The sequence below is a fragment of the Glandiceps talaboti genome, chromosome 19, assembly GCF_964340395.1.
Source record: "Glandiceps talaboti chromosome 19, keGlaTala1.1, whole genome shotgun sequence".
Lineage (NCBI taxonomy): Eukaryota > Metazoa > Hemichordata > Enteropneusta > Spengelidae > Glandiceps > Glandiceps talaboti.
The window spans coordinates 12,988,091-13,005,547 of record NC_135567.1 but is presented as its reverse complement, the minus strand read 5'-3'; the positions used below and the strand labels follow the sequence as shown (position 1 = coordinate 13,005,547).

At 36.9% G+C, this 17,457-nt stretch overlaps 1 protein-coding gene across 1 annotated transcript in view; it reads right to left on the bottom strand.

Annotated features, from left to right (window-relative positions):
• Window positions 1-9,303: 9,303 nt before the first annotated feature.
• The window catches only part of LOC144450004 (uncharacterized), a 103,530-nt gene continuing 95,376 nt past the window's right edge, over window positions 9,304-17,457 (bottom strand). Inside the window, exons 79-86 of the mRNA XM_078140569.1 lie at window positions 16,924-17,052; window positions 16,191-16,316; window positions 15,063-15,175; window positions 14,124-14,364; window positions 13,090-13,550; window positions 12,014-12,121; window positions 11,015-11,152; window positions 9,304-10,618 (exon numbers count right to left, since the gene is read on the bottom strand). Coding sequence (XP_077996695.1) covers window positions 11,021-11,152; window positions 12,014-12,121; window positions 13,090-13,550; window positions 14,124-14,364; window positions 15,063-15,175; window positions 16,191-16,316; window positions 16,924-17,052 — 1,310 coding nt within the window. The 3' untranslated portion in view covers window positions 9,304-10,618; window positions 11,015-11,020. The remainder of the gene's footprint in view (window positions 10,619-11,014; window positions 11,153-12,013; window positions 12,122-13,089; window positions 13,551-14,123; window positions 14,365-15,062; window positions 15,176-16,190; window positions 16,317-16,923; window positions 17,053-17,457) is intronic.

Here is a 17,457-nt window from a genome sequence, read left to right as displayed (position 1 = left end):
AGTCACAGCTGTCGGCGTTACAGAACCAGCTATGATTGTGTATGATAGTGTAACTTCTGTATAAGTTACTGTATCAGCAATGAATTTGCCAATTGCTGGATCTGGACTTGTCACTGTAAAAGATGTTGCTGCAACATCTGAAAATATAAGACATAACACATTAGTTGTTACAAGTCAACCATGTCGTTAAGATATAAAAGAAGCGAAATGCCTTAAACTGGGGAAAAGTATACACACTCAGTGCGTGCCATATGAAAAACAATTCAGAACAAAACAGAGAGACAGAGGCAGACAGGAAGCGTTCGACCGGTTGGCATTTGTCTTATGGGGGGGGGGGGTGTCCGGGGGCATTTGTCATAACACCACATTTTGATCGTTCGGACAAGTATATTAGATGAGTTTGTTAACTTTGTGTTATAGTATATACGAGAGAGAGAGAGAGAGAGAGAGAGAGAGAGAGAGAGAGAGAGAGAGAGAGAGAGAGAGAGAGAGAGAGAGAGAGAATCACACAGAGGAGAGATGGTGGGGGAGAAGAGTAAGAGCGGCATATGGATAAACAGAAGAGACATTTTGACACATTCGCCTAAGCCAGATACAAAGTAAATAATACTCTAAGAGGCAGTCAGAATGACATCGACTATAAATTAACATTAATATATCTAACTATCGATTGTCAAACAGTGGTAATGAAAGAACGGCGGATATGTCCTCATTATCTACAGATATTTATCTCATGGAAACCTATTACACAAATACAAATGAAAGTTTTGAATTCGACTTAAAATGACGTTATGTAAGTGTTTACCAAAATCTGAGTTTGCTAACTTTGTTCTATCATGGAACATCTTTCATTTGAGTGACATTTTGTAATATTTAAGTTGATTAAAATTGTAACCATGTTTGGCATGTGTACTTTAGAAATAATATTTATTTATACTGGATAGTTTTTTAAGTATATAAACACTCGTCTCCCAAGAAGTCCAGTGAGGACCATCCCTCATGGGTTCAGTGTTAATGCAGGAGGAAACCGGAATACCCCGTGGAAAACATGCGTTGTTCGGTAGAGTCAAACTGAACGACACTCTTCTTACTTACAGCGTGGTCAATTTAATAAAACCCCGACCGCAGTGGTAAGAGGCAAGTGTTTTGACCACTTGGTCACCGACAACACTTTATATAAAGCACAATGATAGAAAATGGTCATTTACATACACCACTTACTCTGTATGGCGGCAGTAGAGGTTTGTAATTTGGCGAGTTGACTTTGTTTTACTGAAATACGTTTACGTAATATGTTGAATTCAAGGTCATTAGGTTATTAGAAGAAAAACAATTCATTCTTCACAATTCTTAAAAATGGAAATATGAAACTGAAGCACTGCCTACACAAGTAGGGCTGTAATTATTCAAATAGAAATAATATCGGTAGTGAATTATCCTGAAGTATATGACATTGTATATGATTTATCTGTTTATGTTCAAGAATACGTCCACTCTTTCTACGGTGTGTATCTTACCTACACATATCTTTGTACCTGCTTTATCAAATCCAACGCCAAAATCCACACAGACAATATCATTGATATTTACGTCATCTGTTACCACGATTTCAGCACATAACTTTGTGTAAGACAAACAATTAGCATCATCCAGTGTGAGCTGTGCTGATATGCCAGAATAAGAACCGTCTGCTGTTATCGCTGTAATTCCGTCAGGGGCATTAGGTCCAGAAGCTGATGCTACAACTGACTTGGTAGGACAGGTGAAGTAGTCGCAAAAGTACAAATCCACACTTGTTGGAATGACAGAAAACCCAACAAGATTGTACGTTAGGTCGAAAGTGACGTCTGTTGACTCGCCTGCGATATATACACCAGTGGATGGATTAGGGGTAGTTATTGTCAATAGTATAGCTTCGACATCTAACAAAACAAATAGAGATACGGTATTGTTTTTCAGTTTTATGGAAACTTGAACATAAAACAAACTAGTACAGAAACAGCTCAGATCATCAACGCATTCCTCGCATGGTAATGTAAAATACAATCGCTACTGAAATATAGCAAAGTAATTTCTCGGAAGGTAAGGTATGAATGCCAAAATGGCTTATCACACTGTGTGGTTTCCAGTAACCATTGACGAGTCCTGTCCACAGAGGGTCGCTGGAATAGCAACACAAAAGTCGGAAGCTTTGAATTCAGAACACAGAATTCAAATTTGTATAAAACAAACAAACAAACAAACATACATACATACCGACAGACAGACAAACAATCAAACAAACAAACATACATACATACAGACGGACAGACAGACAGACAAACAGACAAACAAACAAACAAACAAACAAACAAAGCAAATCAGAGCACAGTGAAGGAGAGTCTTAAAAATTACTAGCTGTAAGCATTCGGGAGGCATGTAATTTGTACATGATGAACATTTTTGATGGAAGAATTGCTATTTTGATGTTGTTGAAACCGAACGACAATTTTGAGAATTTTTACAAACATTAAACTCGAAATTGAAAAAAAAAGAATAAGATTAAGAGAGGGCATACCCGGACAGTTAGTTGTACTAGGTAAATGAGTGTAGCACATAAAGAAAGTGTTTTGCTTCAGTGTAACATATTGTATGTTGTCTACAAGTGTACACATTGTTTAAAATTGTACTTGCGTTTAAATGTGTTTAAATGTAAAATGTGTCTGTGTTTGTTTGTTTGTTTGCTTATTTATTTATTTATTTATTTATTTATTTATTTATTTATTTATTTATTTATTTATTTATTGTTTGTTTGTTTGTTTGTTTGTTTGTTTGTTTGTTTGTTTTGTTTGTTTTGTTTGTTTGTTTGTTTGTTTGGTAGCATTGTGAATAATAAGCAACTCACCAGTGCATGCTACTTGTCCAGCTCCGGTGGTTGTTAATTCAACACATACGTCGTCATGATCTGTTGTACTTCCAGGATCATCAGCTACAATTATGACAGCACAAAGGTATGTATATTCGATACAATTTGTTGCATCGGCTGTTAACGTTGCCTCAGAGGTACTTATAGTTGTTCCCGAACTTGCAGTTAACACCGTAGGGTTTCCAGCAGCTGGTTGAGTAGCCCTAAACGGTGCAGACTTGACGATACCAACTGTTTCATACTGAGCATTGTTAGTGAAGTACAGGTCGATAGCTGTCAATAATCCGTCTTGACCATTGAATTCAGTGACGACAAGGTCAAATGTTATTGTCACAGGAGTATTTGGGGTGAAAAAGTTGCTGCTGGGATTGAATACAGTTAGTATTGTTGCTGCTAGAGCTATAAAAGAACATAAAACATGGCGATTAGGTACACGTTGTTGAAAATAAACATGTCACCACTTCCAAATATCAAATCCAATCTTATTAATGTCTTTATGGTGACGATGTGGCATCTTTTCAAGGGTAGAAAATAAATTGAATGACATTTCATGTTTCCATAAGTTAAGCTTGGAGAGGATTCATTTATAGAGAAAACAATACCAACTTTATTTTTATTCCAAGCTATGAAAACAAATTGATAACATTGTGAATAATAAGCAACTCACCTGTACATGCTACTTGTCCAGCTCCTGTGGTTGTTAATTCAACACATACATCGTCATCATCGGTTGTACTTCCAGGATCAGCAGCTACAGTTATGACAGCACAAAGGTGTGTATATATGATACAGTTTGTAGCATCTGCTGTTAACGTTGCCTCGGAGGTACTTATAGTTGTTCCCGAACTTGCAGTTAACACCATAGGGTTTCCAGCAGCTGGTTGTGTAGCCCTAAATGCTGGAGACTTGACGATACCAGCTGTTTCATACTGAGCATTGTTGGTGAAGTACAGGTACATATCAGTCAATGATCCGGCGACACCATTGGATTCAGTGACGACAAGGTCAAATGTAATTGTTACAGGAGTATTTGGTGTGAATGAGTTGGTGCTGGGATTAGCTACCGTTAATGTCGTCGCTGCTAAAGCTATAATCAAAGATAATATTTATGGCGGATTAGGTACACATTGTTGAAAGCAAACATGTTAGCAATTCCTTTTAATAAACTTAATCTTATTATTATCTTTATGATTAAGATGATTCATCTTTTCGAGGGTAAAAAATAAATTGAATGACACTTAATGTTTGCAAACGTTAGGCTTGGAGAGGATTCAATTATAGAAAAAACAATCCCCACGGTATTTTCCAAGCTATGGAATCACATTGGTAGCATTGCGAATAATAAGCAACTCACCAGTGCACGATACTTGTCCAGCTCCTGTGGTGGTTAATTCAACACAGACGTCATCATCATCGGTTGTACTTCCAGGATCAGCAGCTACAGTTATGACAGCACATAGGTGTGTATATTGGATACAGTTTGTAGCATCTGGTGATAATGTTGCCTCGGAGGTGCTGATAGTTGTTCCCGAACTTGCAGTTAACACGGTAGGGTTTCCAGCAGCTGGTTGAGTAGCCCTAAATGCTGCAGACTTGACGATACCAGGTGTTTCATACTGAGCATTGTTGGTGAAGTACAGGTGAATATCAGTCAATGATCCGGCGACACCATTAGATTCAGTGACGACAAGGTCAAATGTTATTGTCACAGGAGTATTTGGTGTGAATGAGTTGGTGCTGGGATTAGCTACCGTTAATGTCGTCGCTGCTAAAGCTATAATCAAAGATAATATCTATGGCGGATTAGGTACACATTGTTGAAAGCAAACATGTCAGCAATTCCTTTTAATAAATCTAATCTTATTATTATCTTTATGATGAAGATGTGTCATCTTTTCGAGGGTACAACAAAATTGAGTGACACTTAATATTTGCAAAGATTAAGCTTGGAGAGGATTCAGTTATAGAGAAAACAATACTCACTATCTTTTCCAAGCTATGGAATCATATAACAAGAAATACGATATTGCTCTTCAGTTTATAGAAAGTTAAACGTACAGAAAACAAACTGGTGTGGAAATACTACAGATCATCAACATACTCCTCGCATGGTAATGTAAAAATATTATTAATACAATCACTACTGAGATGTAGCAAGGTAATTTCTTATAACTGAATGAATGTATTAGTGCCAAAATGGCTTACCGCGCTTTGTGATTTTCAGTAACATTGGCAAGTCCTATGACCATACAGAGAGGGTCGCTGGAATAGCATCACAAAAAGTCGGACGCTTTGTGTCGTTGGCAGTTCGTGTCATGGCCAACAGAAAAAAATGTGACAAACTCAAAATATGTAGCCGTACTATCCATCACCTCAATGAACGAAATGCCATATGAAACTACACAGAGACTATAATTTAGGTAAGTAGGCATATTACATAGAATTCAAATTTATATAAAGTAGAGCAAAAAATCCAAAGACAAACATACAATCAAACAAACAAACAAACAAACACACACACACACACACACACACACACACACACACACAGACACAGACACATCAACCAACCAACCAACCGACCGACCAACCAACCAACCAACCAACCAACAAACCAACAAACAACCCGACTGATAGACAGACAAACACACAAACAAACAAACAAACAAACAAAGCACACTGGAGGAGAGTGATGCAAAATACTAGTAGTAAGCAATAGGGAGGAATGTAACTGGTACGTGATGAAAATTTTGGATGGAAGAATTGTTATTTTGGTGCTGTCGCTATGATCTTGTTTCATGCCCTTGGATGCAGCTGAAAAATACAATTATCAAACAATCACTTGCTGATTTATAGTTAGCCTGGATAATATGCAGCCCTGGTAAAGAAAGCCTGGGGGCTTTTCTATGGTGCTTTGTTGAGCCTCAGATCTTTTTAGTAGTCTGAGGTTGAGCGAACATCTCGTGACTGCGTGTAGGTAGTCACATGGTTATAATACGTAAACAAACCACCGTATGTGTCGTATGTCATGAATACACAATTAGTATTTAACTTTAGGTGAACGTTCTGCATTGGTATTTTCACCAACGACCGTACTAGTTAGGTTCAATTGTCTAACAATGGACATATACCGTAATGCCAAATGATTTGTGTCTGCTGACAATGTTGATGCTATAATGCACATACATCTACAGTGGACGCTTCTATACCGATAGTCGGTGTATCTATCTATCTGATTTCGTGTTCTTTTGATTTGATGCAACATTCAACGTGGTGGGTTTGCAAGTTCCCTCTTGTCGTATTTGAAATACTCACACTTAAGATATGAGCCATTCTATTTATTACATACCTGAACTGAGCATACATAACCAGGACAATTAATGTCAAACTGTTATACCCCAGGGTAAAGATAATTAGTGAAAATTTTGTGCGAATCCGTGTTTTAAATTACTAATCGTTAAAATATCATGATCGACTATACATGGCAATAGGCAATAGACAATGACTTATTGAACACCTTGAGTGAACCACATATCAACTACTAGACTATCGTCTGGCCAACTAACGTTATACCTACAAGTGGATTCGAAGAAAAAAAAATAACGTTTATATTCTTCAAAGACGAAAAAGGCATTTAATGCTCTTGGGGTCAGATACACAAATCAGTATTAAGGCAACAGTACAGATAAGCTGGTTGTTTTGGATAAGACATTTCGTCAAAAGAAACAATACACATGTTTGAAATATGTATTTCATAACACAAGGTCCAAGGACATATGGGGACATATATAAAGTTAGTAAGAGATATCCTATTCACCAGCTTGTCACTTGAAGAGGAGCCATTTTGTTTAAACTTTGTTAAGTCATTACAATACAAAGCTGGCCTACCTTGTCCGAACACTGGGTTACCAATCCACCAGAGACCTATAATTAACACAAACATCTGGCTCATATACATCATCAATGTAAGTTATATTATATAGCTTTGTACCGAAAAAAACAGCAAATCTACTCCGTGTTTGACAACTCCCTTAACATTTTATAAGGAAGTGTTTTAAAAGCCGTTCACTCAGTTGTTTTAAGTCGTCAGTGACGTCATCCTCTATTGAGTAGCATTACCCAACCTGCTGATCGACGGGGTCGCCAGGTATATGGTAACCATTGCACGCAAACTGACAAAGTAACCGAAGGCATTATTTTTTGTATACCATTCTTGTTTAAATTCAGTAGTGCATAGTATCTTTGTATACTGCACTAGGAGAGGTAGTGGTGACCTCTCAGTCAACTCTTCTTTTCACTCACCATTAACAAGACATTTAAAGTGGCGCGGAGTTTTATTGTATTTCCAAGTACTTCGTCAGTGAGATGAATAAGAATGAGTTGTCAGTCCAGACACAAACTAGGTATGCACTGTACAACCGACATTTGTAACAAATTTCGGCAATTCTTACAAATGTCGGTTGTACAATGCACCTGTGTGGAGATATGGACTGGACAAAGGTTAAACAAATGGCAGGATAAAAGCCTGCTGACGTTAAAATCTCTTTTTGGGAGTGTTTAAAACGTTTTGACTACGCCCAGGACATCTTCCTCATGGCACACGTTGACCAGCAATTGACATCTAGTCCCTCTGGTGGTGAACATGGGAAGATAATAAATGTGAAATTTATCAACTATTCCAGTTTACATAAAATTTGGAGGAAAGAACTAATACACTTTAGAGGACAACTCGGTGAACTATAGACGTCGAACTCCTAATAAAATGAAGTGTCTTCAGTAGACTGAAATAACTTTAGTTGCAAATGGTCATTTTCATGAACTATGGAAGTAATTCAGACCCATAATTGTGATTTTTGAAGTTTTGGTAAAGGTCAGTTGTTGAACAAAGTTGTTCAAATGCTTTTTAATTTTCACGAAAGAGGAAAACTTGCCAACCTCGCTCGGCCCCTATCGATCCCTAATCACATGTACCACGTCGCTATCTTGAACACACATTGAAAACACCAAAACACAACAGAAAGTGGTGATGTTTTTACATACATTATTTCGCGGGTCTTATGGTGCTTTTCTGAAATAGTTTACTTACAACAGATTGTTGTCACAGTGTTAAAACGACCGAAAACCCCGGAAATTCAGATTTCGATAAAATTGAGTGGTCGAGTACCAACGTTTATTTTCGTTTTACACTCACTACAAACAAGGGAAGCATAATTATTATGCTGCATGTTAGTCATAATGGTCATAAAAAAAACTGATCATCCGAACGAAATACTAATGATACAAGTGGTAAGAACATGGTAAAAACATAAGGTACTCACTGAAAGGTCGTCGATGTATGAGCTATTGTCCAACGGTCACATGGGTGTCACATGAGACCCTTCCACTCTCCTCTGGCCGTGGGCCAAAGGAGAAACGTATCGTTCGATACTGACGTAGCCATGGAAAGCCTGACTTCGGTATTGTTTTGTAAAAGAAGCGAATCATAGATACAACAAGTTTGTAAACCATAGATTTTGGAATACATGTACACGTAAAACGGACCTTTCCAAGACTTCGTTACAGCCCACTCATTGAACATTGGACTTGCCCAAATTGAGACCACGTGTTATTACATTGCGTTTCTTATCCGATCTCTGTAAGTTCGATGGGTACGAAAATATATGATCATTTTAGTTTCGATTAGAATTCAATAATTGGGAATTAGAATGCGCCATTTTGTTCACTTCAGTGACATTTTATTTAGTGTCACCAAAGTAGTGTTGGTGAACAACACGAGATGGTAGGTGTTCACAGGTAAATAATCCATTGATCTGAGTTGGGTTCAAGTTCGTGTTAGTGTTCAGGTGCCGAAATTGCTAGTCATCTATTACATTTGATGATTTAACTTAAACTGCACCTTTTGAGAAACGGTGAAATTTGCGTAAAATGGCATAGATAAAATTCGGCTGTTCTAGGATGCGACCCTGTATGACCCCCCCCCCCTGAATTTTGAAAAAGTTCTTTATTGGGTTCTTTCAACTGCAGGCATGTCATCAATGCATGGAATTAGTTCTCTTACAATACATTACATGGTTGTTAATATAATACCATGTAACAATCAGGTAGTATATATAGTGTGTGTGCCTATGTGTGCGTGCGCGTGTGTGTATACGTGCGAGAGAACGTGTGTGTGCGTTTGTGTGTGTGTGTGTGTGGGGGGGGGGATGGGGGTGGGATGGGTTGGTGGTTGTGTGTGTGTGTGTGTGTGTGTGTAGAATGAATCATTGTTGGAAAAGTAACAATATAACACTGGAAGTTTAAGCAAGATAGTAACCAACACCAGCTATAGCGGCAACCCAGATGTTACATTTGTAGAGATGTGACATACACTGATACACTTGCCACATTTATTTCAACGGTAAGTATTTTTTATTTATTTATGACAAAAATAAAGTATTATAAATCTTGATTACAATTATTAAATATTCAAATATATATAACAGTATTAAAATTACAAATTTCAAAACATCAATGTATACTCTGACCACTTGAGGCGCTGTTTGGAAGCCGGGTTTAATAAACCAAAAGTGAGGATAATATAAGTTGAGCAAGGTGGTCGCTTTCTAAATGACCACTGCTGTGTTCTTCATGGCTAAACACTGCTACAAACGACCTTTAAAAGTTTTGTTTTAATTTCCTAAGGGCAAAGTCGTTTTTGGAACTCGTTGTGTTGTTAGTTCATTCTGTTCACTCATTCACGTACTACAGCTAGTTGAGTGGTTAGCCACGAGTAGATTTAATGTCCCTCATTCCTTAATCTCGTCGATTCTCGCGATATACTACGGCTGAAGCAGTGAAAAGATATTACCTTTCAGTATTCAATCTAAAGATCTGTATACTATATTACAAGGTCACATTGGGTTTGAGTAAAAATATAATGTCGTTGATATTTGAATGGGTTAGTGCTAATATGGCTGAGATATGAAATTGTAATTTAGACAAGGACAAAGAAACAATATTTTGGCATTAAGATGTAAAGCCAAATGCAACACTAATCTAAGAACCCGGGATTGAATCCCAGACCTTTAAGATCATTTTCGGTCTAGTGTAAAAGAACATAATGCAGTAATAATGCTGATAATATAACACTAATGCAAGAACCTGGGATTGAATCATTGGCCTTTAAGATCATTTCCGGTTTAGTGTAAAAGAACATAATACAGTAATAATGCTGATACTATACCACTAATGCAAAAACCTGGGATGGAATCCCAGTTCTTTAAGATCATTTTCGATTTAATGTAAAAAAACATAATACAGTAAAAATACTAGTGAAGACTTTAATATGTCACATATCATGTAATATACCTTCTGAGATATTAATAAAATGTTATCTTAATCTCTTGAATATTTTACATTTAAAATGCATCTATTTTATTCATTTATTCAACTTTAACAGTAGTTAGAGAGTCCAAACAGGTGACAAACACCTATAAACGTGGACCCCAATCTCTTGATTAAATAAAACATTTCAGATATCACATACAAAAATATATTGATTTGTATTCAAAAACTTAAAAACAAAACAAAACTTGTAATCAACATAGATTAGGTTATCAAATGTAAATTCCTGTTTAACTAGAATGACTGTAGCTTGGAGCGGTATGATAATATCTTTTATAAACAACCTATCAACATAAGTATCTTCTTGAGTGCCTTTGCATGGAATGAAATCTGTTAAAAAAAGAATATGTAAAAGATTATTGTGATTTCAATCCTATCCATGGTTTTTCAGAGCTTATCAATGTTAAAGTAGCAGATGTTCAAAATCTGTAACTACCCATCTTTCTCCACATGTATCTTTCTCCGTTTCTTTGCTCTGTCGTCTCTGTCTGTCTGTCTGTCTGTCTGTCTGTCTGTCTGTCTGTCTCTATTTCCATATATACACTGTGGACAATAAAGGTATTTATATTTATATTCTCCCTCTCTCCCTCCCTCTCTTCCCCTCCCTCCCCCCTCTCTCCCTCCTCTCTCTCTCTCTCTCTCTCTCTCTCTCTCTCTCTCTCTCTCTCTCTCTCTCTCTCTCTCTCTCTCTCTCTCTCTCTCTCTCTCTCTCTCTCTCTCTCTTACCAATTATTAAGGCCTATATGGTTGCAATTGTTTCGCTTCTTGTTGCTCCATCATGCTTTGTCTCCTTTGAAGGGCAAATGTGAGTTCAGAGAAACTCTCCTGGTCAAGAGAAGCTACGTCATGACGTCCTTCTGTGCTCTGTGAAAACAAAACGGTGTATGGAAATTTAGTTAAATTGAAATTGCTATCATTTATTAGGCAGGCTGTGAAGTTTCAACATAATTTTTCTTTAAAGGGAAATACGCTGTTTATACATTTTATGGGTCATATTAGCATGTTGAAAAGTGAGTTAGTAATAACTTAGCCATGGTGGAAATCACAATGGCAATATATTTTGAAACTGCTTTTTTTCATTACAGTCCTTTCATTCGAAGTATGAACGATGAATTACAACAACATATTGATACATTACTGAAATAGCACTGATGCAGTGACATTGATTTAACTATATCAGTCAAAATATTGCCTACTCAGTCGCAAAGATTAATACATTTATTTTAGTAACTAGCACTGAAGAAGTGACACAAATTTAACTATATCAGTCAAAACATTGCCTACTTAGTCGCAAAGTTGAATAAGTTAATTTTAGTAACGCCACCGAATGGGCATGCAATATTCACTTTTGCAAATAAACCCTGTCCATTGGTATATATCATCATGGCTAGGTGTACTGATTGGTGTATTAGAAAACAAACCTTGGTAACTGTAAGAGGTGCCAAATTTGAAATTAGTTATCAGTTATGATGCTCACAATCGAGGGGCATCTTTGATCTGATCCTAGTAGATTTTGTACAAAGACACAGTCCTACATTGGTAATGTGTAAGTATGATAACACCCTTTATACTTCCCCAACTCTGAGGAGCATAGAATACATTGCAGCCATTATAAGCGCATAGGATTAAAGCATTCACATTTCAACCTTTATCCTACGAGGTTCCCAATATGTTGCAGTAGTTCATATGTTTTGATAGGAAGCATTGTAAATGTCCAAAATTTACCATTTGCATGTTGGCATCTCTTTCCTCGGTTCCAGATGCAACATACGGTCTCATAAATTGTCTTGAAGACCTGGGCTGGTACACTTCTGGTCGTTGGATTCTAAATCCCTATAAGAAGAACAATGAACACGGAGGTGAGGTTTCACTGTTTCAATGGATTTAATGGTCAATTCCCGATGATATGGTACATCTTTATTCGTAACGTGCGCGACCCCCCTGGTCATCGAGTCTTTGAGTTCTGGCCTTCAGCTCAGCCAATAGATCCAAACAAAGACATTGATTCAATTCAAACACAAACACACTATGGTGGTAAAAGTGGGAAACAACAAATACCTATAACAACTATTGATGTGATCTTATGGGACCTCCTGAATTCTAATCTCTAGCTCTAACAACTACACCACAGGGTGGCGCTGTTCAGAATGTTTTCTATTTAAATCTTACAACAGGGAGAGGCCATATTGCAGTGCCACGAATTTGAGAGTGGGTCTCTTTTTAGCACAACGGATTAGAAGAAAGGTCAACTTGTATACCTGATTAGGCTTGTTTTTCCCCCTTGTTATTACTGAATGTTACGTTAAATAATTGAAAGGGTTAAACTGTATTGGCGAAAATTACAGTCAATTTCAAAATATCTTGCAGCTTTTCTGTTTGATACAACCACACAGAAACTAATAAAAAAGTGCACATGCCACACTTCAATAGGAAGATCACATTTTTGCTACATTTAGTCTAAATGAAATAAACCATTTCAATGTATTGCAACTCCATGCAGACATTCGGGCACCCATGTTTTTCTTAGTATCAAACATCCAAAGAAAGGGTGCGTAAAAATGTCCTTTGCGGCGTTCATGTGATATCTGTATGGTGGCATGTGTAGTCCATTTCATTCGGCCAACATTTAACAAGAAACTGTACTCATTCAATCTTGTCATCTTAAAGTGTAGCATGTCTAGTTTCTCATTGGTTTCTGCATGGTTGTGTAAAACAGAATGGCTGCACAGTATTGTGAAATTGACTGTATATAAAGTGGGAATATAATTTTGATCGTCTACAAACAATATCAAGTATTATACCTCTGCTCCTCGTGCCCTGTCCATTACTCGCACCAAATGTTCCATCTTGTCAGCAGCTTCGGCACTACTAACTCTACTGATGACGTCATCATCGTCTGTCCAATCACTGGCTTGTTCTCTTGGGTGATACATATTATTCCAGTACGACATCGCTCTCAACTTAGACGGACGTTTGCTCATTTTCCGACAGTAAAACATCATACCCATAATGACGCCAACTAAGATCAAAAAGGCCACTATACCAAGTGTTATTGACATAACTAAGAATAAGTTCGGTTCGGTTTCCTCAGGCACCTGCTCTTCCTTCAAAGCGCACGATCGCCCTCTACCGGACGGGTCGAGGTCTTCAAAGCCGTCTTTGCATTCACAGTAGAATCGACCACCAGGAAGATTGTCGATACACGTGGCATTCACATGACAGTCATTCGTTGACTCACGACTACAAGCAGTGTCCTTGTTTTCTGTGTAGAGATGTTGTAAAATGATTAAAGTATTGATCAATAATTCACTTTATTTACCACCATCGCTATTAATAGAAGGTACAAACACAATGCCTTATTTTCTTTGTTTATATGTCAGAATTAATAAGGCATCAATATATGTTCATAATTTGTAACATAATTATTAATTACATTACCACACACACACACACACACACACACACACACACACACACACACACACACACACACACACACACGCACACACACACGACTTGTTCAAGAGGTAGTAATTGGAAGTACAGATACATATATTACACTTCATCATTTGATAAGAACAGTTTCATGGCCACTTTAAATAATAGTTCACATTCACAAACAAGTCTGCAGTACCCCTGGCATTCCATGTACACATGGAGAGGTCATAAAACTGGTCTCATCAAACCATGGTGTATAATACAAGTCTCTGCTGTTCCAACATACTGAGCCGAGTGTTATTAATCCAATTTAGTTGTTTTCTTTCCCTGTTTGTAACCGGTTCTATTCGTCAACGGTCTGATGTCAGCAGTTGTACTTAATTTGTACTAGTCTCACCTTCATATCCTGTACGTTCTAAATCACCGTTGTCATACACTAATGAAATCTGATCAGCAATATCAATTTTCCCTGGGGATTCTTCTTGTAGAACGTTTTCCACCTCAGGCGTCGTAATTGAGGTGTCTTCCTTGAAGTGTAACACGTGTTCTACGTCCACACTTCCAGGTTTAAAACCGAGAATTTCACATCCATTGTAGTCTGCTCGTGTTGATGGGCTTCCAGAATAGATAATTCGCATCTGAACAGAACAGAACAGAACAGAACAGAACAGAACAGAACAGAAAAGAAAAGAACAGAACATATCAAATCCATTACTAAATATGTATCAGTGTTTACATGCATATATACTATATTGACAACTGCAGTGCAATACCGAAAACATAACCTGTATGCAAATACATAAACGGGTGGCGTCCGTTCTTTGTACATGAAAACATCACCCATTCGCACAGTGTAAGTTTTACAGATTTGTGATGTTTTGGGTAAAGTATGTAATAATAACAGAACGCTGACGTCGTTATGGCCAATGGGAATACTCAGGGACATTTGTATTCATACTCTGTTGTGTGATGCATGACTGTTCAATCGCTATGTAAGTAGCAGTACGACGGTCACCACAGAGAACCCCTCCCCCCCAACACTCGTGCAAATACCCAGAGTACACCACACTGGTGCTCACTCGTTATGGGGGTTTGAAGGTTCTGTCACATTATATTATTTCCTATGTATCCATGTTCATACGCGTTGTAGAACAATACCGTGGCCATTTTACCCATCCGTATGCAAATGAGCGCGCGATCGTTCCATGAATATATAATCACATAAATTTCGATTGTATTTCTATGAAATACAATATAATGTCTACCTGACTACGCTATTTTCTTAGCCCATGTTATTTTGAACACAATTTCTTTTCCGTCTAATCAATCAACTTACCCCTTCAATGAAGAGAGATGCCAATCTTCTATATTTTTCAGATGAGGAGTCATTGAGATCTGTATTATACTCTTTATTGGTTAGTTTCAAAGTTCCCTTAAAGGATTTTGTAGCTGAAAACATAAATATATATTTGAAAAACAAGTGTTCTAAATGATACACACAAAACAGACGCACGAATGTGCATAAAACAGACGCACGAATGTGCATATAACGTAAAGATAACCACACATGGAGACACACAGACATGTGTAGTTACAATTGCACCGAGTTTGCCGTTCCTACCTTATAGAATAAAATGAAAAATGATATCAGAAGTATTCCTGATAGAGCTAGGTTTAATATAGAATAAAAGCATTTGATATTAAATATATATTAAGGTAATTAATTATTTGATAACCATATTTTTGGCATTTTATTGTCGCAAATATTTTGTTTATTTTCACTTGTCGTGGTACAATCCTATCACCGTAGTGTGTTTATTAGTGTTATTAATCTTGTAAATATGTATTTTTTTATCGTTGTTGTTGTTGTTGTTGTTGTTGTTGTTGTTGTTATTATTATTTACCTCTTCAAAAGTTTCTCGTTTTGTAAGTAGTGTTATTTGATTTGAGCAACTACAGTCACCACAGTATGATATGCAATTGACAGTTTTCAAATCGAGTGGTTTTCTCAAAACTATTTTCTAGTCTCGCGTCCACAACCTTAAATCATTTTCTTTTTTGATGTTAATGTTTACTTCTTACTTGTATGTTTATCTCCTTTTTTTGAGGAAATAAATTCCAATCTCAATTTCATATACACAGAAAAAAACACAGGTGAGTTTTCTTGAACTAAGTATCAGCAAATATATATAGGAGTTTTATCTATCAGGTGCATATTCAATCTGATTAAAATATGTTATTGTGAACACTGCTCGATATCTTCATTTACCTCTATTTCCCCTAACGCATAAACACACACATGCACATGTGTTAGACTGTAAGTTACGCCTTCACCGGCCTCCCCTCATACCGATAGGTAACGCTGTGACGTACCTTACAAACTACATATGTGTCTGCTTTAGAATATCAGAGATAAGGAAAGTGTACTGGTAATAATAAAGAATAAACACTTATATAAACTTACGTTTACATTTGTCATCCAGTTTGAAAAATTGGGAGATACATACACACTTATAACTACCCTCAGTATCAAGACAGTTTTCTGTCAGGGAATCACATGATGCAGCACCAGTATTGCATTCATCTATGTCTGAAATAAAACAAAAATGTACAGTGACATAATGTAATGCAACTACAACTAGTGTAACATTGATAGAAACATGTGGACATAGACAGACATACGTACATGCATGCATACATACATACATACATACATACATACATACATACATACATACATACATACATACATACATACACACACACACACACATACATACATACATACATACATACATACATACACACACACATACATACATACATACATACATACTTACTTACATACATACATACATACATACATACATACATACATACATATATACATATATACATACATACATACATACACACATACATACATACACACACATATACATACACACATACTTACATACGCACGCACGCACACACACACACATACACACATACACACATACACACATACATACATACATACATACATACACACATACACATACATACATACTTACATACGCACGCACGCACACATACACATACACACACACACATACACACATACACACATACACACATACACACATACATACATACATACATACATACATACATCCATACATGCCCAAACACACAAATACAGCGTTTAAACTTACTGGTGCAAAGTCCTGATTGATCTGCTGAATATCCTGATGCACATTCACATGTAAACTTATCATCGGAAGTAAAAGTACATTTTTCTCTTTTTTTGCAGTTGTGCGTCCCAAGTAGACAGTGATTGATAACTAGAAAAAATAAATAGAAAATAAAGTTTAGGTAATTGTAAACAATTATTGGTACATATGTAACACACAGTTAATTTTCTGGTTGTGTTGTGTTGTGTTGTGTTGTGTTGTGTTGTGTGGTGTGGTGTGGTGTGGTGTGGTGTGGTGTGGTGTGGTGTGTTGTGTTGTGTTGTGTTGTGTTGTGTTGTGTTGTGTTGTGTTGTGTTGTGTTGTGTTGTGTTGAGTTGTGTTTGTGTTTGTTCGGTGTGCTGTGCTGTGCTGTGTTGTGTTGTGTTGTGTTGTGTTGTGTTGTGTTGTGTTGTGTTGTGTTGTGTTAAACATTGGAGAATAACATAATTATACAAGCACCAGTAATATCAAAAATCAGAGAAAATTCGGGAAAGTAATATCAATTTTGAACGTTTT